At 41.5% G+C, this 27,551-nt stretch overlaps 2 protein-coding genes across 2 annotated transcripts; both read right to left on the bottom strand.

Annotated features, from left to right (window-relative positions):
• Window positions 1–1,501: 1,501 nt before the first annotated feature.
• Window positions 1,502–8,615, bottom strand: LOC118430982 (vacuolar protein sorting-associated protein 62-like). The gene is made up of 6 exons (XM_035842014.1): window positions 8,352–8,615; window positions 6,960–7,235; window positions 5,619–5,990; window positions 4,226–4,366; window positions 3,061–3,156; window positions 1,502–1,806 (listed from the first exon to the last, which is right to left on the bottom strand). Exons 1-6 carry the CDS (start codon window positions 8,548–8,550, stop codon window positions 1,562–1,564), a joined length of 1,329 nt encoding a protein of 442 aa, XP_035697907.1. The 5' UTR covers window positions 8,551–8,615; the 3' UTR covers window positions 1,502–1,561.
• Window positions 8,616–22,972: 14,357 nt separating this feature from the next.
• Window positions 22,973–26,430, bottom strand: LOC118431184. The gene is made up of 3 exons (XM_035842303.1): window positions 25,725–26,430; window positions 24,521–25,297; window positions 22,973–23,565 (listed from the first exon to the last, which is right to left on the bottom strand). The coding sequence occupies exons 1-3, from the start codon at window positions 26,319–26,321 to the stop codon at window positions 23,365–23,367; spliced, it is 1,575 nt and encodes a 524-aa protein (XP_035698196.1). The 5' UTR covers window positions 26,322–26,430; the 3' UTR covers window positions 22,973–23,364.
• Between the last annotated feature and the right edge of the window lie 1,121 nt (window positions 26,431–27,551).

The raw sequence follows: 27,551 nt of genomic DNA on the forward strand, positions 1-27,551 counted from the left end.
CGAAAGCTGCCCGACCGACCGCCTTTCAGGAAATGTGACCGTCACATTTCCACAACGGTTAGCCTAATGCTAGGTAGGATACTAGAGGGCTTGTTTTGTAAGCGACCTCTCTTTGAGAGAAGGGGAACTAGTACTGTAAAAAGATTCTATATGTACTTTTACACAGCAGGACACATACATTTAAGGGGTACAATGAATTGCCTTTTACTAGTTCACATTATTTTTAGAGGTTTCAATGGCATGTGGAAGATGTGTAGTAGGGATTTTTTTTCCTGTAGGACCGGTCCGGAAAAACTGGACCTGAAAAAAAATTAGTGTACCGGATGTTGGACCTATTAGAAAATGAACAGATTACAAGCAGAGAAATTAATCATTATTTTGAGTATCGTCCATTCACAAACAATTAGGTCCAGGTTCACGTCCGCACTTAACCTGATCCTCTGGACCTGGACCGTACCTGGACCTGAATTTTCTGTACCGGTACCCACCCCTAATGTGTAGTGTTTCATCAACCATATCACAATATTTTGAATGTCCAACCTTCTTAATCCAAGTGGTCACTTTTCATCTCTGGCCGGTAGTTTATAGACGTAGGACCATCGTTCTGTGTGCATTCTCCTCGGAACTTTGGGAAACAACTAGACTGTAAAAATATACATGTTACAAATACACGTTAGGATGAAAATGAGGTGACGCTAGTTACCTTTATCCTCAGGGTAACCTATATCCGTTACGGTGTTTGGGGATCGTTAAGTCGATGGAAAGTAGTTTCACATTACAAGAGAGAAAATGTTGACATTTGAAACTCATGTCGTTGACCTGAAATCTTTAAATACCCAGTTTTTTAAACTACGAATTTTGGTTACCCCACGGATTAAGGCGAACTAGCGTTACAATTAATGTCAGGATGAAAACTATGCATATTCGGTACAAATTAATATCCCATATAAACATGTGTAGACAATAACAGACATAGTGGTGGCGCACTCATGTTAACAATAAACATGTATACAAAATCGTGTATTAACAAGTTGAACGTAAAAGCATACATGAACACAAATTAGGATAAGGATATCATTAACTTAAAGTGCTTATGTTATCAAATTCAACATTTTCTGATTATATTCAGCTATAACAGTATTATTCAATGAACAACGACGATTATTTGACAAAAATTTCTACTGAAGTTGTGAAGCTGTGTTTTTCCCCACCCGACCCAGCCCTGGGTTGAAGATTGTATGTTTAATCTCCCACTTCTAAAAAACAGAGACATTAAAAATTGAACCGCCAACACTCTGGGCTCTTAGCGTTATTTTGAATGAAGACCTTTATTGCACATTTTTGCACACCGGGCTAAGTACAGGTCACAACAAGACATGATGAAAAGATACAGTTCATAGATACAAAATGAGACTATTGCTGGATAAATTCAACTTCTCCTCGCTTTTCTGTTATAGTGGAGATTAAAGAGCAGATATGTTTTATGATCGATACTTTGTCAAGTTGCATTATGAATATGAATTTTTCTACAGAACTTAGATGTATGTTATTGTGTTTATTACTAGCATGCCGAATCCGCGAATAGACAATTAACCGTGGTTACCTTCCTGTCCCCCCACCGGCCCTTGTAGTTGAGCCACGTCCAGGACCCGGTATAGCCTCCGTCTGGCAGGTACTTGGTGAAAGTGACGTTCTTCCACGTGTCCCATGCCGTGCCGTTACTGGTAATGTCGAGTATGTGCGAGTCAGGAATGAGCCTTCTCTTGTAATAATGGTCCCCGGGGGTGGCCCACAGGTTGTGGCTATCTGTATTAAAGAAACCGTTTCAGGTCACTTTTTGCCTTTGCCAGAATAGATAAGGTTATGTTTGGGCATGTTTGTGTGTCTGTACATTTGTGTTTGTGTGTGTGCGTCAACAGCATAACTCGAGAAGCCTTGGATGGATGATATTTGGTAGGTGGGTAGGGGTCGGGAAAACGAAGGTCAAATTCAATAATGGGCCCCCTAGCAGCTTGCTAAGGTACTGCAGCGGAAACTCAAATTTTTTATATCTCGTGTTCTGGACATGCTGTGGTCATGATTTTTTTTTTGAACTGCAGGCGCCAGTTTCCTTTCAAACTTTGGACGGGAATAACTCTACAACTTGTCGACGGATCGTCATGATTTGTAATATGTTTTATAATTGTAGAAAAATGCTAACACTTTAATTCCAACACGGAAATAAACTATAGGGACTTACCCCTCTAAATTTTTGGTCAATCTCCGTCGACCTTGTTCACAGAACGACTCTTCTTTGTCTAGCAGTGACATCAGGAACAAGCCACTTTTGAAGGAGGTGGTCATAAGTATCAGAATGTCTATGTCACCCCCCGTCTCGGTGGGCTCTAATAATGTACACTGCCCCTTCACTCTTTTTTACCCTTTACTTCGGGACAGACAGAACATTGTGGCACTGCACACTAATATCCAAGCAGCTCTTACGATGCCATAAAATAATGATTGATGATGATTGAAGACCTTTATTGTACATTCATGCCTCGACGGGCTAGGTACAGGTCACTGATAACAGACATAACAGACATATGCAGAGACAACAAGATACAATTTAACTAATTGAATGTACTAGGCTAACAGGATGGTCGACATCTTCTCGCTTCTTTGTACAGGTGTAGATATAGGAACATATAATGTTTTATATACAGGGTTTATCTAGGCGCATCAAAAATAGAAATTTATCCGTTGCATTAAGATGTTTAAAATATGGGAACTCTTTTCTGATATGTTCATAAAGCGCAATTCGTTCCTCGTGGTACAATTTACAGTGTAAGATAAAATGCTGTTCATCTTCTACCTTAGATCACAAAATTGGCAGACTCTATGCTGCAGAGGAGTGCGGTTGTGCCTTCCAGTTTTTATATGATAATATCAAAGCTGGCAAAGGAGTACAGCCGGCCAAATTCAGACGGGCACCGTTAGCATGCGCTGATATAACAATGGAAACAACTGCAGCAGTACGGGTTCTAAGATACTCTAATAGTTTAAAGAATGTAGAATAATTACCGGCGGCTGAATACAAGATAGGATGCGTTCCCTCAGTTTGCACAGCTACTGCACCTTTCCTATACGTCCGCGATGCGGGGTCCCAGTTGTATGTACCTGGCAAATTATCATTATCAATAGAAGCTATCATGGTATGGGATTTTTTGACGTTATCTTATAAATATACGCATCTAATTCTAACATGTCATTATTTGAAATGAAATACACTTAAAAAGAAAATGAACAAAGACTGCATAATGGTGGTCGATTGGTGTAAAAGCTAGCATGCAAAAGTGTAGCACTGGTTGGCATCAGAATTTCCAGTCAGCAATTGAATATTTTCCGGCGCTTCATCAATAAGGCGAAAGTTATGACATAATGACCGCTTTTGGTGTATGATAAGTGTCATTGTACTGAAAATTGACAGACCACTTCACCCCAAAAAGCAGTTACTCAAGCAGCTGGATATGATGCTAGAAACAGGTGTAGAACTTTACGTGCAGGCAAAAATTTATGTTGCCGTGTTGACGTACTCCCTCCCTGCTCTTGCCCGTCGTTCCCCACGTTTTCAGAAATACGTGGCGGACGTGGCCTCAAAAAAAAAAAAAACGTATGGACAAATTACACGTACGGCGGGTTGTGCCCCTAGCTTAAAGCTAAGGGCACATACATGCTTTCTACGTGCCAAAATGTGGGCAATCGTTTGGGATCCGTAAGTGGTAAGTACCGCCTCCTACGAACTCGTAGGGAATCTGAGGGATTTTGGAGCACGCAGACACGCAGTAGAGCTTTACGTGCAGGCAAAACTTTATGTTGCCGTGTTGACGTACTCTCTCCCTGCTCTTGCCAGTCGTTCCCCACGTTTTCAGAAATACGTGGCGGACGTGGTCTCCAAAAAACGTAAGGCGGGTTGTGCCCTTAGCTTTAACCCTTAAACTGCCAGAGTTTTAGCCTTATAAAGTGCTATCAGTGCCAGGGTGGGCCGCTGACCTCCAAAAAGAAACCCCCGAACAAGGCCGAAGTCCCTAACTTCCGGAGTTCGTGCGCTATGTGCGCGCAAAGCTGCTACTTCGGGGGAATACGCTTTCCCGGATATATCCGGGCGCGGCACACAGGACATGTATATGTGTGCCGTATATATCCGGGCTTGGCAATTTAAGTGTTTTAACATTCATCATGATCGTACCTTCGTGCTTATATGCAGGATTGATAAAGATGCTCCTTGGGTGTCCGCCCACCAGACGAAGGGTCATGTGTTCCCAGTCGCCCACGTGACGCAGGACACCCCTCATACCGCCCATGCAGGTGCCCCACAGCGACCACAAACCTGATGAAAAAAAAGTTATTAAAATATTCATTATTCAATAAGAGTTCGGCGATTCATACCTCCATGAAATGTTTAGAGCTTTTGTAAATTTTATGCAAATGACCATGATTTATGCATGGTGATGTTCATAATTGACTAACCTGCAAATGTCATAAGTATAAATTTCCCATCATTAATCATTAAGCGGTTTTGCAATTTCCACATATATTATGCAAATCAGTTCCTCATTAGCATATTTGGTATCTGCTAATGTTCCATCTAACATAATTTACATGTGTTACATTTATTGAAGCCCAGTTATTAAAAGCAATGTAGTTATGCGATTCTCACATCAATTATGCAAATTAAGTCCTCATTTGCATAACATTTATATCATTATGAACATCTTTGACTAAGCTACCCGTATGCCTAAAATGATGTCAATCCGTCATTCCTTTCTGCAGTTGTTCCGCAAAACCGGAAGTTGTGCTGCAGTACCAAGGGAAGCCGCTAGGGAGCCCCAAATCTAATCATTTCCAGCTTTCATTCCACCAACGCACCAAGTATAAAATCAGTCCATCCAGCCGTTTTTGAGTTATCTTGAAACAGACAAACACTAGTGAAAATATAACCCCCTTGAAATTTCATGGAGGTAATAATAATGATGTCGTGTGTATTTGCAGCCAGTAGGTACCCAATGTGTTGAGTAATGAGGCTGATTTATGTGGTCGCTTCCAAGAGCACGGGACCCCCGGTTTACGCTATTTGAAGGGTTATAAGAATTTTCTTGAGAAAACAGTAAGACTAACGTCACATTTCCACAAAAGGGCCCAGCCGGGCTGTTTGGGGGACCAAAAGGACTATATTAAAGACAAGAAAATACAAAACGGACCAAAAATAATTCAACAACATGCCTTGTGCATATTTATTGGCATAAACCCTACGGATAAAAAGCAGAACAAGAGTTATTAGAAAAGGAAGTTCCGCTGCAGTACCTTAGGAAGCCACTAGGGGGCCGTTATCGAAGTTGACCTACATGTCCCCGACCCACCTACCGTTGAGACGCAGACAGACAGACAGACACGCTCAAAACATAACCATCTTTCACATACTAAAGGACTTTTCGCGGTGTATTTAAGTTCGCTGTAACACCATAGACTAATACCATAATAGAAAAATGTTCGCGGTGGTTTTAAGTTCGCGGTAAGGTGGTCACCGCAAAAACCGCAAACATTAATCCACCGCAAAAATTTCTGCATTTACAGTAACTTACCAGGGCAGGCTGGGTCCGGTCCGTTGTAGGGGTAGAACATCCAGTAGAAGATGTCTGTAGTGATCGAGTTGATCGGCCTCACAATAGCGTACACGGGAGGCTGGCGGGTAGGTCCGATCTCCTCTCCGTGGAAGAAAGGCAGGCTGTCTTCGTCAGATCGCCGCCACCCGGTGGTGCTCATGTGACAGGACTCAGAACACGTGGGGAGGGTCGACGCGTTGCTGGAGTAGACTTTATGACCGTCGTGAACAGCGACGTTTTCGAGATGGAAGTCGACGCTGGAAGGTTTGTACCTCTCACCCTTCGCCAGCCAGATTTTAGGCGCGTACTTGGTCACTAGATCCTCCAGCTGGTCATCTCTGACAGGGGTCACTGTAGCGATGAAAATTGTAAGAGGTATATATATATATATATATATACATATATATATATATATACCTCTGATAATCTTTATATTTATGGATATATGGACGTGACATAAATAAATATATTAGATAGAGATAAAGAGGGAGAGAAAGAGAGAGAGAGAGAGAAGCCGTACATAAATCGGCATATATATATATAAAGACAGAGTTGCAGTATATATATCTATTATATATATACAGAGAGACAGAGACACAGAAAGATAATGTGTGACCAAAATAAAAAAGACAGCTATAGAGAGACAGACATCTGAGAGAGAGAGAGAAAGAGACAGCAGAGAGAGAGAGGAAGAGAGAGAGAGAGAGGAAGAGAGAGAGAGAGGAAGAGAGAGACAGAGACAGAGAGACAGCAGAGAGAGAGAGAGGAAGAGAGAAGGAGAGAGAGGGGAAGAGAGAGAGGAAGAGAGAGAGAGAGTGTGTGAGAGAGAGAGGAAGAGAGAGTGAGAGTGAGAGAGAGAGAGAGAGTGAGAGAGAGAGAGTGAGAGAGAGAGAGGGAGAGTGAGAGAGAGAGAGGAAGAGAGAGAGAGAGTGAGAGTGAGAGAGAGGAAGAGAGAGAGAGAGTGAGAGTGAGAGAGAGAGAGAGGAAGAGAGAGAGAGAGAGCGGAAGAGAGAGGGACAGCGAGAGAGAGAGGAAGAGAGAGAAGGAGAGAGAGAGGGAGTCACAGGTTAGAGAAAAGAGTCACTGATGTTCGCTCTCTGGCCAAAGGTTGTCCTGGCTTAGGTCACATTTCCAAACTGGGGCCCGGCCGGGATGTTTTAAGAAACGAAAACTCGAGTTATATGCCTAGAAAAATACTCAAATTATGTCCTTGAATTTTATTTTGACATTTTATGTATTTTGAAGTCTGTTATATCATTCTTTTCGCTCCCGAAACCTGCTCGGCCGGGCCCCTTTTTTGAAATGTGACATAACCCTAACCTGTAACACAGCGGTATGTCGGCTCCAGGTACATGTGTCTCACGTGGCAGGGGTCACCGGAAACATATCCGCTGGTTCTTATGGTGCACTCCTGTAAACCCTCACAGGCTCCCTTCAGGACGGCCAGGCTGTTGGCGGCTCGGCAGTCGGCGTCACAGGGCCGGCAGGGGCAGACAGGGGTGGCCGTCCGGTCGTACTTGGCGTAGTCGATGAAGACAGTCTGTCCTGTCGGGCACGACAGCTGCAGAGGGTTGCTCCAGCAGGCAAAGGTAGTCTCTGTATAAGAAAAAAATCAAGACAATAGCATGTCCAGGGCCAAACACACTAAAAGTCCTATCTTGGAATGCAGTGGATTTATGAACGTTCCTCATTAATTTTGTAAATTAGCTGCTGATTTGCATAATCAGTATTGCATTATGTAAGTCATCCCTTAGGATATATACCACTGAAAAATCACGACCACAGCATGTTCAGAACACGGGATGTCAAAAATTGTGCTGTAGTACCTTAGCAAGCCGCTAGGGGGCCCATTATAAAACTTGACTTTCGTTTTCCTGACCCGTACCCACCTACCAAATATTAGCATCCATTCAAGCATTCTTTCTCTTTTTATGCATTCCACAAACAAACGGACCCACACACTCGGCCCGCTACCGTCCTGACAAAATATGCTACGCCAACCATTTTCGAACTTAACCTTCCTTTCTGCAACCGCTGCTTAAATACCAAATATCATGAAAATCCATACACATCTTCTTGAGCTATATGCTGTTGGCATGGATTTATGAACTGTCCTCATTAATTATGCAAATTATCTATTGATTTGCATAATTAGTATTACATTATGTAAGTCATCATTCATACCATATATCTACATACCAAAAATCCTGATGATCCGTCAACACGTCCTCGAGTTATTCTCGTCCAAAGTTGGAAAGGAAATTGGTGCCTGCAGTTCCAAAAAAAGCCGCTAGGGGGTCCAAACTCACAGCACTTGCTCTCTGCCCCAAGGGCTATTTACCCTTCAAAAATCCTGACTACAGCATGTCCAGAACACGTGATCTCAAAATATTTTAAAACTTTTGCTGTAGTACCTTAGGGAGCCGCTAGGGGGGCCCTAACTGGACGCTACCATAGTCCTCGACCCTCAGGCATGAGGATGGTACTAGGTAAAGGTAAAGACCCCGTATCTCAAGCAGATTCTACAATGGCATAAAAGAGTACCAAACTGGCCAGGAGATAGTCAGCCAAGAGGTGTCCATTTGCCAGTGGCGAAACACACTCCTAAGCCGGCTTTACTCCTTTGCCAGCTTTTGATACTATCTAATGCTAGCGTAGGATCTGCTTGGAGATTAAAAGAACCCACCTTAAGGGTCCAGAGTAAGATCTTACCACAGGCGGGCACATCACAAAACTCCCATCTCTCCCCTGGGTCCGTGGTGAAGCACCAGACACCGGATTGATGATCCGGATTCCGGCAGAAGTCATGCTCCAGTCCGGAGGTTGGGTACGCAGACGGTTTTAAGCCATGTACGTGAGGCGTCTGACTGCTCCAACTTTGGCACAGCTTGCCTGTTTTCATTGTATTCATGTTACTTTCACAGAAGGGAACATATTGTTTTTGCTTTGTTTCTTCTTCTTTTCCGCGCAAATAAGGTCAACGACCTGGGCCAGACGGCTGTCACCATGGTAACCGGTAAAGTAGCAGGCACCATGTGGTGTTCGGTTACATAATGTAGCAAATGTCAGATCTAGAGGAGCTCGGGTCACTACATTTATAATGTGTTCAAATAAGAATGAACAAAACAGTTGCCAGTGTTAGACTACAACATGTAAAGGTAACATTCTGTATTTGCTTGCAAGTATTACCTTTCTAGTGATTATTACTCTCCAAGCAGAGGTAAGGCTCCGGCTGTTTTTAAACGTTTTTTGGTCGTTTTTATCGGGCTTTCTATTTTGTACTTGAAAACCTTTGTTTGGCTGGTGTACTTCAAGAAAAATGATAGAATAGAAAGCCCGATACAAACGGCTAAAAACGTGAAAAAAGCAGCCGGAGCTTAACCTCTGCTTGGAGAGTAATTGATTATCCCACTTGTAAATGCGGCTATCATTGTGAAACTGAACATTTAATTATCTCCTAGTCCTACACTGTAAACTCTATACTCAACGACCTAAAGTCAATGACAGTACATAAATATGTTCTTAACGTTACTGTTAACAAGGTCAACATCGCTTTCACCTTTACAAAAATGTCATATTTTGATATTTTCCATACATATATCCATTGCACAGGTAGATTCTCCTCATTGATTCAGCACCGACTTGTCTAAATTTACCTTTCTGTTATCCATTATGTATTTATGTATGTAACGTTACATATGTTGTTAATTACTATTAATTCATGCCAATGTTTTTGAGTAGAAGGCTTCATATGATCAAATTGTCCCTTTTTCCTGGTACTCACAAAATATATGTGAATAAAAAGTCTTGCCTGTTTCTGTCATATAAACGGTCCCTCTGTAGGACGACCCATCTCCCAACTGGCAAGTTGTTGGTTGAGGAAACTTGAAATGAAATTGATAAACACTACCTTGAATGGACCGATCCTGTCGAACGCCATATCGAACAAAAAGAACCCCCTATTCTATTTCGAACGCCTCCGTCAAAAACTGCCACAGTGGGAAAGAAATGGCTATTTTTGACGAAGTTGTTCGAAATAGAACCATGATCGAACAAGGGGCGGGGTTTTGGGATCGGTCCATTTCAAGTGGGCTGCAAAACACAGGAAGTATATCCTCATAGGCGGATGATTGTCAATCCAAATAAATTCAGACTCTAAACTCAGTAACCACTGGATTCATGGTCAATGTACTTGGAATTCGTTAAAGTGAAACATTACGGGAACAAACTTCTCTCAACGAAAATACTACCGCAAATACCAAATGATTGCTAGATTTCCATGATATAACGTTAGGTATCTACTAGTACTGTCTTGTGATTGTGCTAAAAAAATAGTAATTGCTGAGTGCTGCAAAAATCATAGACGGACTTACGGTGGTTGAGGTAAGATCGGTGGTGGTCCCATCCTGCGGTGTAGTTGTCAGCTCTGCAGCTGTACCATTGACTGGGGAATGTGTTGTTGTCATACCGGTAGTCCATGCAGGTGAACCAGATGGATAAACTCCGGTGACCGAATCAGGCTGATGTAACGAAAAGAACACACAGCTTTAGCCCTCAAGATTGGAAAGACTTTGATCAACACTGCCTTGAATTTCAAGTGGGTTATAGCCCTCTTAGACTGGGGAAAACAGAGGTTTGACGTCTTGAATTAAAATGGACTTAACCATGTTTTGGATGGGAGAAAGGGTTATGAAGGCACGACGAATATGTATTTGCGACGGAAATGGCCAAACGGACTCCATTGTGTTTTGTTCAGCGGTGTTCTCTTTTTACATTATTTTCGGTGATTATTGTACATTGCTTCGTCAATGTAAGGGGAATACTCTAACTTGTGGCATAGTTAGATGGAAATGATTTCTTCTTCGTTAAACGGAGGTCCCTGTTTGGGGAGAGCCACACCTCAAGCACGTTAAAGAACCCACCACACTTATCGAAAAGAGTAGGGCCCTTCCCGGTATGAGTCAATCAAATCTTAGAGTCTGGTCTCAGGATTGACATATTGAAAATGTGATAGTCACCTGTTATGTCAAACCTTCCACAAATAAGTAATCGATGGATATGTTGCAGATATGTTGACTTTATGCACATGTAGAATGTTAAGGTGGGGTCACATCTGCGTATATATTAAGTCCGTATGAGGCGCGCATGGGAGTATTTGCCTCCTCCAGGCTCCACAGGTCGTTGGAAAAATAATAGAAATTGGACGAACGTAAACAGGTAACATGTCAAACGAGTTAGCTGGGTCGCTAACCATGCGTCTCGGTCAGCTAACTCATCTGGCATGTTATGTATCTATATTTGTCCAATTTGTACTATTTTTCCCGCGACCTGTGGAGCCTGGTAGAGACTACAAGCTTCATACGCACCTCAAACGGACTTGAACATATACGCATGTGTGACCACAGATGAACTAAACATTACTACTGTCTGCTCGCAACACCAACCCTCACAATTCCACCAGGTGTCATAATACTGCCACATAAAAATACATCATTGAGGAATTGTCAACATTTTCTGGAACACCTGAATATATTAGGTGTATTACTGATGCTTCATTGCATTGGTCCATCTCTTCAAGTCACTTCAGATTCATGTATTTGTCTCATTCGGCGGTATCATGGCATCCGTTGGAGTCATGCGAGTTTATGTTAGTACCTAAAGGCGCCCTCTCACTGCACTTGCGTCAAACTTGCGGCACTGCAGGGTTCGTTCACTGCATCACTGTTTTATTATTTTCTCCGTTTTTTTAAAATCATAATTTAGATATTGCGTAATACGTAAAAGTATGACTTAGAAGACGACAAAATACACAAAAAGTAAGAAAATTCGTTCTTTATCTCTGAAATTCATTGAGAGTATCTTTCGAACCCCGCAGTGACGCAAGTGCAGTGAGAGGACACCTTTAGACATAAGACTAACCGGACGGATGGCATTTCCGTTCTCTTGATCAGCAGTAAAATGTAGGTTGGCTAGAAAAGTAGACGCAACCAGAGCTGAAATCACAGCCGCAGTGATGAAGAATAGGAGTAGGCAGGAACGGCGAGATCCCGTGCAGCAAAGATGATCCGATTCTGTAAATAGTTACATTCAGACAGGGTAGGCATTAGAGCCATCATATCAAACTTTTCATTGTTAAATAACACACAAAAGACGCACTTCCTGCTAAGATCATCGAATCAATCTGTTATAGAAAATGTGGGACATTTTATTTTTAACTGTTTTCAAAGAAGAAGTCAAACCCCGCAAGAGTAATATAGGTTTAGAATTGCATTCGATATTCTGTATGTTCCTTCAATCAGTTAATCTTGTATGTTAGAATTTAGATCATTTACCTGTTTGTAATCACTTCATGTATTTGATTTTGTTCACTTGCAATTAGCCCCATGGGCATTAATTTGCAATAAAGTCTCTATTATATTGTGCATACGGCGATTAAGTTTAGACATCCAGATAATTTAAATATAGCAATAACTCAAGCAACTAGCTGGGCGTGATTTTGGAAACGGTTAGACGTTTCAGATAGCATTCATTATCTTTCCCTAGGGACACTGATGAGATCTTGTTGAAGAGCATGATTTTACTCTCTATACGAATGGATATGGGAGGCGAAGACAACTTTTGGATGTAAGTAAGTCCCGGCAGGACTGACAATAGGCATCTCTGCAATTGTAATGCAGCCGATGATTGTTTTTAGAATCCTTAATGGTAGTTTTCATGCTGGAGTACAAACTGTAGTATACTTTTGAATAAATAGACTCTTTTTTTCATAACACTTGTTTTATATTCGCCGACGATTCGGTGACCGTCTGTCACCTTTCTCATGGCAGTTCTGACTGGTTCACGTTGTTTTTTTTTGTTTTTTTTATTGGTATACATACAAGACAAGACACAGTGGTAAATGCACTTTAGCAAAGCTAATATTAACGTTACCACAAGGACATTTGAAAATAAAATAAACAAAGGACAAAACAATGCGAGATCAAATAAAATAGTAGTACAGCAGTGGGGTGACGGATCCAACAAATAAATATATATACATACAGGATTTTAAAGGAAAATGTTCAATCAATTTGAAAACGGTTGGTCGTATGTATGTCTGTGTGAGATGCATGATATGGGTATTTGTTTCTGTTGGTAAAGTGGGTGAACCCCTGTGTAAAAGTTGTGTTAAGGCTGGGTCAGACAAAGTTTTCAAAACAAGGGTTGAACCTAAAAGGTCTTGAAGATTGCAGAGAAGGGATTTTCTAAGTTGATTGTAGTTCACATTGTACCGCAGCTTTGTCATGAAGAAACAACATTAAGTCTCTTTACTCCGTAGCGTATCAACCTGATAAAACTTTTAACTCTATCGACCAGACATGTTTAAATTATATATTCAAGTCGCTTTTAAGTTCAGGTATAATTCTCTGTTTTATTTTTCTTCCGGTGGGGGGGGGGGGGGGTGTGACTCATGCTCACTGTTGTAATTTCTTGTACGTTTATTCTTATCCAATTCATTTACTTATTATAGTCCTGTGTAAAATATTGTTTTTAATATATGTTCAAGTAGCGGCATTAAAATAAGTTGTGTACAACTAGACTTCGCCGTCACTTTATCCTTGTACTTTTCTGTATCTGTATCTGTATCTGTATCTATATAGCCGGTATAACCGCCGTTCGGTGTAACACACCAGCTTCACAGGCACGCGGCGCGGCAGCAGCTGGTTATATTACACCGAACGACCCGTCCCACCTAGCTTTTGCACATCTATCTGCAAGAGTTCTTTAAAACTACTAAGAGAAGATGCCCCTACTGTACTTAGTGATAACAAATTCCACTCTACGATTTGTATTTTTACATGTACTTTTCAATAACAAAAGATAAGGAAGTAAATACCTCTGTCGTCATCTTGCACACCAGACCCGTAGGTCGGGTTGTTATGCAGGCCAGTCGCTGTCTTCTGTGTTTTGATAGGCATTCCGGTGTCTTTCTGTGTATCAGTTGGTTGATCACTATTTTCGCTGTCCGCACCAGTGTGCTGTTGGCTCTCGCTGTCTTCCTGGTCGACTGACTGGTACACGTTTGGCTCAGGATTATCAGTAGCAATGCATTCGATCTCAGCTTCCTCGTTATTGGCAGGAATTGCTGTTTCTTCGGTACAGTAGAGAGGAATATTTTTGTTATAAATTTTATTTCACCTTATTTTATTAAAAGTGTAACAAGAAAATACAGAGGGCATCATAGACAGCAACGTTTATGTTTGATGCCATCGAACACACAGACATTATACAGTGGAGCATTTACGTAGAATAAAGCAGTAATACGTAGGGCTGGGTATCGGTACAGCGTACCGGTACAAAACCGGTTTTTCTTATTGGACCGGTCCAGAAAAACCGGACCTGAAAAAATTGGGTGGACCAAGTGTTGGACCGATTAGAAAATTAACATATTATTTATCAGGCATTCACACGTTTTGGCGCTTGCAGGTTGAAGAAAATAACAAGAGTGAAGTAAAGTAGAATTTATAGTAATTTCTACCAAGTTTTACAGCCAATCGCACAGGTGCAGTTAGCGTTGTAGGATTTTAAAACGCCAGTGGAAGTCTAGTACTCCGCCAAACAGATTTCTTTGTAGTGAAATGGACCATTGGTATGACTCATACTGAATCAGGTCCAGGTTCAGGTCCGGACCTGGACCTGATCCTTTGGACCTGAACCGGACCTGGACCTGAATTTTCTGTACCGGTACCCAGCCCTAGTGTATGCATAAAGTAAGTAAAGTAGCAATGACAAGAATTCGTATATGCATTACGTAAAAACAACACAATCTAAATTTCTTTACAAAACTATGCAATGAAATTGATTTGTACTGGAGTACAAATAGTACCTTCGTCTCCGCCTTGTTGTTCCTCACCGGGCAAGTAGAGTTAGTTTTCAGGAGCGCCCTTCTGTGTCTTGTTGTGTAGTGCTGTGTCTCTGTAGACAGTCGGCTGCCGCTGGTTCTCGATGTCATCTTCGGGGAACGACTGGTGCACGTGGCTGATAGAATCTGCGTCAGCTCCTCCGTACGCGTCTTCGGTAGGAATCGACGTTTGTTCATAGTAGGGCCGTGTTGATTTGATTAATGGATTTGATTGATTTTAATATCCCGGCAAATATTAGGGTTTGTGCTGTTATCATTGTAATAGTAAACAGTAAATCGAGACGGACACGCAAACAGGTAGCCTCCATAGCAGGCTCTCTGGGGCCTTTTTTTTGGCTCATTATACATTTTTGCTGGTCATTTCATTTTCTCCCGGGTCGCTGATTGTCGGCCGTCGCTGATTACTGGCCCCTTGGATCAGCAACGGCCGCGCCGGCAATCAGCGACCCAGTACAAAAAGAAATGGCCAGCAAAAGTGTATTATAAGCCAAAAAAAGGCCTCAGAGAGCCTGCTATTGAGGCTATAAACAGTAGGCTGACACAAAGGGAAAGAAACACGTCCTTGAATGGGACCCCTGGTCCGAATGACATTGAGGAATGCGATTGAAAATAGTTCTAAGACCTCATACCTTTGCCAAATAGTTTGAATCTTTTTGAGTGAATTCGATGTATTTATAAATCCTTCCATTTGATCACATAAGTGCGCAAATAAGGTCCTGATTTGCATAATTTGGCTTGTTTGACCATCCTCTCTACCCAAAAGGCATAAGCACAAAGTATGAACGCTTTATTGTAGCAGAGAAGGCCATTTTATAGCCTGGGTACCATTCTCCGCGGTCGGCTTTGGGGAGCTTTACCCGGCACCGACCTGCTTCTGTCAGCCTGTCTGATTAGCTGCCCTTTGAGATTTCGCCGATAGAGCTTGTAGCCGGCCTTTTGAGTTTACCCCGCCCGCGACTAAATTAATCTAACCCCGTAAGAACTCCCCCGGCCTGTACCAATTAACTGTACGGGCGGTCACCTCTACACCGCCGAGCGCCTCGATGGTATGGTTCCCAGGCTAGCCATTTTAGTGTTTCCTGACGTAAACATTAAACTGATTTGCATGATTTATGTCTAATAATGTTCACCATCACTAAGCTTCATTGTGTTGTTTTGCGTATGAAATTTCTATCCTTGACTACCAAGGAATTATAATATTTTCCCGTTAATCATGCAAAACAGGTCGCAATTTGCATAATTGCTATCTATTGTCATTTCTCTATTTTCTCAGTTGTATATGTGAGAAGTTTAAAACTTCTATCATGGAATGCTATGGACTAATAAACCCTTCCTCATTAATTATGCAAATTAGCTGTTGATTTACATAATTAGTATCTCATTATTTAAGTCGTCACTTATGCTATGTACATACCAAAAATCATGACAATCCGTAGACACATGTACATTCTCGAGTTATTCTCGTCCAAATTTTAAAAGGAAATCGGCACCTGCAGCCGCTAGGGGTCCAAACTTACAGCACTTGCTCTCTGTCCCAACAAGGGATATCTACTCGCAAATCACAGCCACATTTCACTCGTTCTCATTGAAATGTCGAAAATGGCATTTTTTTGGTCGAAAAATAAATCGGCTTCATTTTCACTGAAAACTACTTGGTTGTTTGGGAAAATTCCTCTTTTAACCATAGCCAAAAAAATGGCAACTTATCATTTTCGGTCCCATTGATAATACATTACAGGGCATGTAACAAACGTTACCGGTAACGTTTGTTACAACAGTAGACTTTACCCTGTTTTCTTCAAAAGGACGTACCTTATTGACTACATCATTTAGGTATATGTGGATGTCCCTATGGACATTTGGAAAGTGGGCAACTTTTTTACACCAGGTCAAATAGAGAGATTAGACAGCATCGAACAATAGTAACGTTTGTTACGGTCATTTCTGTACAACATTTTGTTAAGCAAGGTGTGATACAAATGACAGTCACCAACCCTTTCTTGTTTCTTTAGAAAGCCAGAAAAACTGTACAGCGTCACAAAAATGGCCATTTCTAGTCTTATACGCGCATAATATAACCGTGGCAACCATCGTACTAGTGGTGGTAACGTTTGTTACAGAATCTGGCGACAGGCATAAACCACCTCACACAGCCTCCAAGATCAGTGACAGGAGCGATCTGACGTGATCGGGCAGAGGGCCTGGGTAGCTGGTTTCACCTGCCGAACAATCATTCTGGGAACTGAATTGTTACATTTTTGGCTACTATTTGAATTCTTCGTTTCTTCTCAGGCGACAGCCATTTTTCAGGGTGTGAAATCCCACCCGTGGCTATAATAATCTTCTAATCCATCAACCTCTACGAATGTTATGGTGCATCTTTTGTAAAACATTACTGGGGTTGTGGAAAAAAATGAAGGAACCAGTGATGTTGTCTATAATTTGCTCCATATCAAGGCGTAAAGTCAGGCGACAGCATTTCGACATTTAAATGAGAACGAGCCATTTGCATGATATGAGACAGCATGCCCAGAACACGAGATATAAAAATGAATCAAGGAAGTGGGCATTTAAATTGCACAGTCTCAATACCACTATTGAATGCTCTAAAATTGCATACACGTTTTTGCCTACATGATGTGGTTGGGATGTCAGAATAAAGGGAGGGGGAGGGGTCTACAATTACAAACTACCAGCCTTACAAGCCCCGTGTAGTCGTTAGGTATAGGAAATAATGTTGTGTTTCCTGTTTCAGTCCTGAAAAAAAAGGGTCGGTAGGTATAGGGATCATCTTATCTTTTTATTTATTTTGGCCAAAGTACAATACAATTAAACAAAGTAAAACTGAAATGCATGAGGACACTTATTTTTTCAATGCCAAACTTCAATTTTGTGCATTCTGGTTACAAATCTGTGAATACATTTATCCTTCATTAGATAAGACAATCAGTTTCATTTTTTACTAGAATGGGAAGCAGGCTGAATAGAAATTCTTACTGGAAGCTTTGTGACTCCATTGTCCACCCGCAAAAAAATGGGATCGGCAGGTTTTTCTAGGGTAGGAAGGGAAACAGAAAACAACATTTTTTCGTAGGCCTTGCTACCCCTAGTCTGTGGAACGCAAACTCCGCTGTCCAGGGCTGTAACTGGCCCCTAAAGGGGGCCGGCGGATGTTGGGCGGGCTGCTATAAGCGAGATTTAATCAGGCTAGCTACCCTCTTCCACACAAGCAAGCACAATCTTAATTTTCTGAGCGACATTCTTTGAGCCGAAGACTTCAATAGATATAACTACTACCGTAACTGGCTGCGATAGAAAGCAAAGCAATCATGACACGTGTTTTTGTTGTGAAATCAGAGCATAGCTGTCCAAGACTAATCATTCTAAGATGAAGGATTTGCTTGCAAGTTACAAGCTTGCAAAGCTTGTGGATTAGCCTCTACCAGGCTCCGTGGATCGGTAGAATCATTATCCTCACCACATGATAACAGTTAACGCTATAGGTAAATTCCTGTGCGGTCAATCTGCAGCAATCGGTCGCGAAAAGAGATCGCATTTTTTCCCTGTTGAGTGTGGCCAAGCTGTACCTTTTTGGTGAAGTTTGGAGGCAAAAAGGACTCATTTTGGGATGCAATGGCCGACGCAAAACTACGAAAACCTCGCCCTCCTTTTTCAGCACTGGAACCCAGTGCTGAAGATGGCGTCAGCACTGGATTTCCAGTGCTGAATGTTCGTCAGCACTGGAAAACCAGTGCTGACGCACTCTCAGCACTCGAAACGCCGGCTTCAGCACTGGAAACCGAGTGCTGACGAACATTCAGCACTGGATTTCCAGTGCTGACGAACATTCAGCACTGGAAACCGAGTGCTGAGAGATCGGGAGACTCTGAGATATACAGTAATTTGGAATTACGATACATCCTTTGCTCTACTACTAAAACTTATTTATAAAGACATTGCTGGCGGCCAGGGCCACCCAAATCTTTCCCAAAAGGGCTATATCTATCACAATCACACAATAAAGTTGCTTATTGTAATAATGATAGCTATCCCTTATACACCTCTTAGACATATACATATCTCTACCTTTCAATTACACATGTACAAAGAATAAAATACACAACTGTACACGTTTTACAAGTTTTCCTTGCACAAAGTAACTTTAATTCAAATTTCTGTCCTTTTACTAGTACCGCTATCAGTACTTTATAAAAATATGTGCAATAAAGGTCTTCATTCATTCATTTTATAAATGATATATATCCCTTATACAGTATACATAAGATATATTCAATTACATAACGAATGGGTAGCACAACTACAATTAGCTTTGCACGAAATAACTTATTTTTCCTTCGAATTTACGTCTTGTACCCCTCTCAGCACTGGGAGATTCCAGTGCTGGAAGGACGTCAGCACTGGTTCGCACATCGTTCCAGTCCTTAAAAGACGTCAGCACTCGTTTTCCAGTGCTGAAGATTTCATAGCACTGGTTTTCCAGTGCTGAAGATTTCATAGCACTGGTTTTCCAGTGCTGAAGTGTCCTCGAGCACTGGTAAATCCAGTGCGGAAGGCGAGGTTTTTGTATATCAGCACTCGGTTCCAGTGCTGACGGCAGTTTCAGCACTGGGTAACCAGTGCTGAATGACCTTTGACCTGACCCGGCCCCGATATCCCCGGATTTCAGCACTGGTAAACCGAGTGCTGACGGCAATCAGCACTGGAAAACGAGTGCTGAAAGAAATTCAGCACTGGAAAACCAGTGCTGAGACCGTTCAGACAATTGAATCAGCACTGGAACACCAGTGCGGAAGGCGAGGTTTTCGTAGACTTGCATGGCCGACCCGAGGACTTATGACGATAACAAACGTTTGATGCAGGACGGGATGGTTGAAAATAAAATGTTTTGCCGGCCCCCGTGAGAAGTCCCGGCCGCTGCTGTCAAGACCCGTCACGGGCGAGTCGGAAAGCAATAAACTACTTCGCACCTATTAGATAGCGATTAGTGGACTTCAAAGAACATAGCGACCCCGCACAGTCTTCGTGGTGAGGAAACGTACTCTTCTGGCCGGCTAACTCCCCTAGCGTACTATAGATTCTATTTGTCCAATTTCTACAATTAGACCACCGATCCACGAAGCCTGGTAGAGTCTATGTGGATTACTGCAATGCAGTTTTGCGTTAGTGACTACGTGGCGGTTGTTTTAACTAATACCAGCCTTAAAAGACAGATGACATGACATGGGGGGGTGCACATTAAAATAAGTGTGGCAATAAAAATTATTGCCATGCTATGCATTATTGCCATGGCGACGGTTTTATTGTTAATAAGTATAGATGATTGCCAAAACGACCCCATATCTGCTTGGAGATAAGTAATTGCCAAACGCCATCGTCTATAGGCCAGCTGTTCTACAATAACAGGGAAATAGGGGTGATATCTCAAATTATTACATCGATAATGAAAACAGCTACCGCGAAAAAAAAAGATCCCAAGGATCAAACACGTTCTAACCATAAAATGCATTTGACTATCAACCGCGCAAAATGTTAACAGTATGCCATGTCAAACCAACCTCAATATTGGAAACGCAAAGCCCGAACGAGATGGCATATTCCGACGAGGACAACATCTGCTTGACGGTATCAAATTACTACAAGGCTTAAGGCACAATCATAAGGAAGACCTGAACCACTATACCGGACGGCATAGGGGTGAAAACTGAAATTATTACATCCATAATAAAAACAGCTACGGCGAAAAAAAATAACGTGCATCATTTCCCAACCGAGTACAGACGACATGCCAATCCATATGTGATTGCGGCATACGGAACATAGAGATATAGGTGCGAACACTCAACGCACAAAGTGATTACAATACTCTGTTACTGGAGGTTACCCTCCAGTGTCACAGAGTAAAAAGCTAAGACAAAGTTGGGGCAATCAGTACCTGTAACATCAGCTTCCGGGCAGTAGCCGCATGCGCCGTACATGGTGTTGATGATCTCATGGCCCATGGTTACGGTATAAGTACCTGTCGCATCTGTTTCGTATGTTTGTTCACCGTCATTGTTTGCAGCATCGGTCTCCATGGTTACGGTATAAGTACCTGTCGCATCTGTTTCGTATGTTTGTTCACCGTCATTGTTTGTAGGATCGGTCTCCATCGTGGTGTCGGGGTCTTCCCCGCATGCGGAAGTGGTGTTGGCCGCGCTTTCCATTTCTGTGTTTAATGAAGGAACTTTCACCGACAGGCCATGTTGAGTAACAGAGGAACGAAGGAAAGAAGCCAACCAGCCCACTGTTGGGTCTAGCCCAAACAGCTCAACACGTCTGACGAACGGATTATAAAAGCAAGGATGTTATCTAACGTCCTTGGTAAAAGCAAATTGTTTTTTATAATGCAAATTAAAGAAAAATAAAAGCAAGGACGTCATATCATTGATAAAAGAAAATGTAATGCATAAAAAAGTAAGGACGCTACACAACTTTAAAAGCAAATTATTTTTGAAATGCAAATGCAAAAAAAAATAAAAGTAAAGACGCTATACAACATTCTTGATAAAAACAAACGATTTTTTATAATGCAAATGCAAAAAAAAATAAAAGTCAGGACGTTATACAAAGTCCTTCATAAAAGCAAATGATTTTTTTATAATGCAAATGAAAAAAAAGAAATAAAAGTAAGGACGTTCTCTAACGTCCTTGATAAAAGCAAATGATTCTTATGATCCAAATGCAAAGAACAAAAACAAAGACGTTATCTTATAAAATATTATTTCATAATGCAAACGCAAAAATAAAGGAAATGATTTTTTATAATGCAAATGCAAAAAAAATAAAAGTAAGGACGCCTCACAACTTCCTTGATAAAAGCAAATGATTTGATTTTTTTATAATGCAAATGCAAAAAAGGGCAAGGACGTTATTTAACGTCCTTGATAAAGCAAATGATTTTTTATAATGCAAACGGAACAAAAATTAAGCAAGGACTTTATCTAATAAAATTCTATTTTATGATGCAAATGCAAAAAATAAAAGCAAATGATGTCTTAGAATGCAAATGCAAATGCAAAAAAAATTAAAGTAAGGACGCCTCACAACTTCCTTGATAAAAGGAAATGACCTTTTTTATAATGCAATTGCAAAAAAGGGCAAGGACGTTATTTACCGTCCTTGATAAAGCAAATGTTTTTTTATGTAAATGCAAAAAAATAAAAGTAAGGACGTTCTCTAACGTCCGTGATTAAAGCAAATGTTTTTTTGAAATGCAAACGTAAAATGATTTTAGCAAGGACTTTATCTAATAAAATTCTACTTTATGATGCAAATGCAAAAAATAAAAGCAAATGATGATTTTTTGTAATGCAAATGCAAGAAATAAAAATTAAGGACGCCTCATAACTTTCTCGATAAAAGCAAATAATTTTTTATGATGCAAATGCAAAAAAAGGCTAGGGCGTTGTCTAACATCCTTGATAAAATCATATGATTTTTATAATGCAAATGCAGTAAAATAAAAGCAAATGATCTTTTATAATGCAAATGAAAAAAAAATAAAAATAAGGACGCCTCACAACTTCCTTGATAAAAGCAAATGTTTTTTAAAACGCAAATGCAAAAAAGGGCAAGGACGTTATCTAACGTCCTTGATAAAAGCAAGCATTTGTTATAATGAAAATACTAAAGATAAAGCAAGGACTTTCTCTAAAATGTAAAAAAAATGATTATCAGAAAAAGTGTTCCTCTTCTTTGGAGAATCATCTGTTTTCATTTTCGTCAGTAAATTTCATTTGCATCATAAACGAGAAGAAGCCGCACAAATGTATTAGACTACTAAGTTTTAGAACCCATGTTTTAGATTTGTCTTAGAAACCATGTGAACTGTATTAGGAACTTTTATATCTGTATGCCTGTACTTAGCCCGATAGGGTATGAATTTGCAATAAAGGCTATTATTTGTTATTCTTTATTCATAAAAATCATTTACTTTTATAACAGTCGTCCTTGCTTTTATGAACCGTTTGATGAAACTTTGCATGACTGATCTCCACGGTACTTGTGAAACAACAGTTACGTCAAATATGATGACGCACATTTTGTCCTCACATCTAGATTGTTCAGGCAATAGCTGATAATGAATGCATAATTTTGATGGCATGTGGTAATATATGTTTATTTGATATGTTGAACTTCCACACCAGTTTGACACAGTCTCAGCCATATGATTCGAAGACAAAAGTAACTAAAATGGTAATATTTGCAAGCAAATACAGAATGTTACCTTCACATGTTGTAGTCTAACACTGGCAACTGTTTTGTTCATTCTTATTTGAACACATTTCTAAATGTAGTGAACCGAGCCCCTCTAGATCTGACATTGCTACATTATGTAACCGAACACCACATGGTGCCTGCTACTTTACCGGTTACCATGGTGACAGCCGTCTGGTCCAGGTCGTTGACCTTATTTGCGCGGAGAGGAAGAAACAAAGCAAAAACAGACATGTTCCCTTCTATGAAGGTAACATAATGATAATGATACTGTTATATACGTTGTATTGCCCTCGCCTCTTCCCTCGTGACCTCAATGAAAAGCGACCTGCAGGCCGATTTGAGCTTTCATGAATAAACAAATCTTTAAAAAAAATAGTACAAATTGACTATAAAGATTGGTAATACATTTTGTGTACACGAGTTTATGTTTTCGTTTGTAGTTTACACGTATACGCATTTAAGCAACCAGTTTTATTTAAAGCCTCGCATTGCGCAACGTAACTCTGGCGTCTGCTCTGTAGACATTTGTTTCTCAATCATTGTTCACTTGTCAGCCCCTGCCACCACTTTGTCGTACACCTTTCTGGCTTGCTCTCTGTACATCCTCGGGACTGGTCCGAACACGGGCAGCCTGTCGCTCTCCGTCCGCTGCGCCATGTTGTAGTGGTGGAGGATCTTGTCCCAGTGGGTGGACACGCCCTGTTGGCCGTACAACCTGACCAGGTAGTAATGAGCACGGGGGACCTGTGGGACAAAAACAGCCGCTCACTTCATTGTGGTAAAAACAAAACCGTTTGTTTGCTTGCCTTTGTCTTCATAAAAGCTCGATTCGGCTCACAGGTCACTTTTCATCGATGCCATGATCGAAGAGGTAAGGTCCAGACAAAATCTATAACAGAGGTACAGTTTACATAAGTTAAAGTCCTGATAAGTCCTTACACATGTATGCAAAAAAAAAACCTTACACATGTATGGTACAAAAACACATAATAGTGCCTGCTGCTGCATTATTTGCGTCCGTTTGATTTGGTTTAAATTTCATCTCCCTTTCCAATTCTATTGTTTTATTTTAGTACAACTTTCTTTCGTCAAGTCGGTTGTACTTATGAGCTACAATTGAATTCGAATAATTGAAATGATTATCATTATTTTATTATGTATCATTTTTGCTGTTTTTTCTGTTTACAACCATATCTAATACAGTTTTATCACTTGCAGCACAAGTTGTACTTTCAAGTTGATATTTTGTTGTATGAATCGGAGTATAATTGATTTATGATATTTGACTTCACTCGACTTTTGAGTTTCCCTTTGTTTTCTGCTATTTCAAAATCATTATGATATGTTTATATGTCCGTTGTTATATCTTTTAATCTGGACTTCAGGAAGAGTAGTGATGTATCACTAATTGAGATCTAAATATTTCTTTCATTCTTTCCTTCGGGTATGAAAACCCATGGAGCACACAATACCAAGGGACACACGAACATACATAGAAAAAGCTAACTGTACAGCAGACCATAAGTGTTGTAAAAGTCAGACGTCACGAATACAATTATCGAAGGAAGTAATCTTTGTAAGAAAGAATAACATAGCCCCCTTCTCCTTGATTTAAATGTGTTAGTCAATTGGTAAACAAACGTTATACTAGCACTACACCGCTGAGGTAAATTCATAAATAAACCAAATCAATCCAAACCTGATGGTGACAGGACGGAGCGGTGTGTAGGAAGTGTTCCAACTGCCTGACGGCCTGTGGAACGGACACAGACATGGAGCTTCGTGCGGTGTAGAACAGAGTAGACAGGTGGGTGGGTTTGTGCATGAGGGCACTGGCACAGGCGGACAGAGTCGGGCCGGCCTGTTTGGTGCTCGTCCACAGGGTAGAACACAGCGCGAAGTATATGTAAGCTATGTCGTTGTATAAAGCATCTGTTTTCCCACGCTGGAGGACAACGTCGATGACATTGTTTATGGCTCGCAGTCGACGGTCTCCCGCTGGAAGCTGCAGTGCCTGTAGCAGCAGACAGGGGGTGTTGTTAGCGCTGTCCCGCAGCTCAGTCGATAAGAGGTTGTTTAGTTTCGCCTTGTCGAGGTTTAGCCAGTGTTGAGCATACAGAACGGTTTCCACGTCTCCTGGTAACACTTCCTCCATGAGCACGAGCCCTTCCAAGAGATCCCTGACGCCCTCCCCCTGCTGATACCCGCTATCGACCAACATGGCCGCTCCCTTCTCCAAACAGCTGTAGGCTTGAAGCATTGCTTTCGCGGTTGGTGAATCTTTATGCCGTTTTAGCCTGGCTGCCAGGCTAATCTGTGGACGTTTCTGTTTAGGTTTCCCCTTGCCAGATGACGAATCATATTCTTTCCCGCCTTGTGGATCTTCATCGGATGTAAAGATGGACAGCGCGGCTAGATCGCTCCCCGGTGCCCCCGAGTTCTCTGCATCTGTGGTGTAGAGAGTTTCCTGCAGTTTCTGAAGTGGTGGAAATATGTAAGTAATTTTGCGAGTGAGTAACTAAACGATAGAAAACAGAAAGTCATAAAATGCATTTACAACTCTGCGACACATGAAGGTCACCATACAGTGAGGTTATAGAATTTGAGAAGCAAAAACTTAACAACGCCATTATAAACCACTAACAGCATTATATATAACAATATATCCGCCAGAATCGCCTATTCTATCGTATGGGAGCCTATGTCTGTCACAAACAGAACACTAGGGATATGTCAGACCGGTGGTCTCCCATGCATAAGTCCATCCATCTAAAAATGTTGACATGAATCGAAGTTCAAACGCTTTGACTGTATTTTAAGTGAATATCTACAAGCGCAGATTCAAGTCTGCCTCTCGACCAGTAGAACCACAATATTGGCAAGTCTAATTAGTTATAGCCCACCTTTACTGGTGACGTTACTTGTGTCAGGTCGTCCTCCATTTTGTTTTGCCTCGTTACACCTTTCACCAGCCCAGCTGCTATCCTGTCTTCAGCTACCGTCGGTACTTCCCACTGTTCCGCACTCACATCAACCGTCTCCGTGTACCCGATCTTCTCCAGCTCTGCTGTCAGACAAGCCTTGAGGAAAGGGCCGTTTAGTATGGAGCTGAAGTAGTCGTACCCAAGTCTGGAGTGAAAGATGACAGGGACTAGAAGAGAGCCGACTTGTACCTCCAACCCAACCTCCGGGTCGGCTGGCTGGTTAGGGTTGTCGGGATCCCATCGCTCGACAGATCTACGTATCACCTGCCTGACTAGATCCACTTGTTGGAAGTAGAAGGCGGCGATCCCGACACCCACACCGGTACCTCCCCCAGGCACAGCACCGCTCCGCCATGGGTTGTAGATTCTGAGTTGTACACGGCCCCACTCTCCCGTCCGAGCAATCTGGGCGTCTACAACTGGCTGCAATGCCCCTACAAGTTGTCCAGCCATCGAACGTTGTTCTTCCGAACGTTGTTCTTTCGAACGTTGTTCTTCCTGGAGGTTTTCAGCCATACCGTGGATTGGTAGGATTAATAGAGATATATCTTTACAGGGTGACCAAATATGTGCCCCCCTCCCCTACTGTGTGCGGATTTGATAGCGCAATGACGTGGAACCGGTTGGACGGTACACACGCTCATATTTGCCTGCGGCGTTCTTCTAATTCTAGGCTACTGTAATTTTGGACGTTGTGCGAGGACATGGGTGTATTAAAAAAAATCTTACCTTGTTGTGTGAAAAGTAAATATATGTATTATATGATTTTCCTTTGAAACTTGCGGTCATATCCTGGACCCTGTCAGAAATCGCCTAGCTCATGTTGTTTGAGTACATGAGTAAAATTAGCATGCTCGCATCAATTTTGGCGTTCCATATAATCAGCATGGCCTTATAATCTAAAATTTGTCTTCATACATATCAATTTTATTTAGGATACCACATCTGCTTTTCAACAAGACTCCTTGGTGTCACTGACGAAAGGTAGTGGATGCTACATACAGGAAACGTCTGGCCGTTTTCAAAATCATATCCAATTGCTTGAGTAACTGCTATTCAGTGTATTTTTTGTTTCTTGGATGTCCAACCTTCATGGACGCGTTTTTTAAATAATATTATCAAGGCCCTTAATTCTATTACCTCCATGAAAAATGGAAGCAAGGTTTTGGCGTGTCTGATATAAATTTGGAGGATACAGGTCAAGATCAATACCCTCTGGTGTGTGACCTACTGCAGCAGAACTTCCCGTCTGTTGTACTTTTTGTCCTGGACATGCTATGGTGGTGCAGATAGCCGTAGTGAGAACATGGTGTAGGTTTTGGCCTACTAGCGGCTTGCTTTGTAGCTGAAGAAGAGAGGGGGCAAAATAACTTCCCGTCTGTTGTACTTTTTGTCCTGGACATGCTATGATGGTGGCAGATAGCCGACTAGTAAGAAAACATGGTGTAGGTTTTCAGGTATGTAAGCGTGCCACACAGCACGTTTCGACGGCGTCAAAAGTGCACAGGAAACACGCAATGACGGCAGTCCCAAGGTGCCATATTGGGTACCCACAACGGCTGTTTCTTACTGTCTCAACATTGACAAAGGGCACAAACAGTGGACTATACTCGGTCACAAAATAGATTAACAATCATACTTTACGATCTTTTGGTTTCTATGAACGACAAATCTTACGAAAATACAGGTTCTTCGCAGGTTTACTGCGGACACTCTGCGCAGCATATCATAACTATGACATCGCGA

The sequence above is a fragment of the Branchiostoma floridae genome, chromosome 14 (assembly GCF_000003815.2).
Source record: "Branchiostoma floridae strain S238N-H82 chromosome 14, Bfl_VNyyK, whole genome shotgun sequence".
NCBI classification, from domain to species: domain Eukaryota; kingdom Metazoa; phylum Chordata; class Leptocardii; order Amphioxiformes; family Branchiostomatidae; genus Branchiostoma; species Branchiostoma floridae.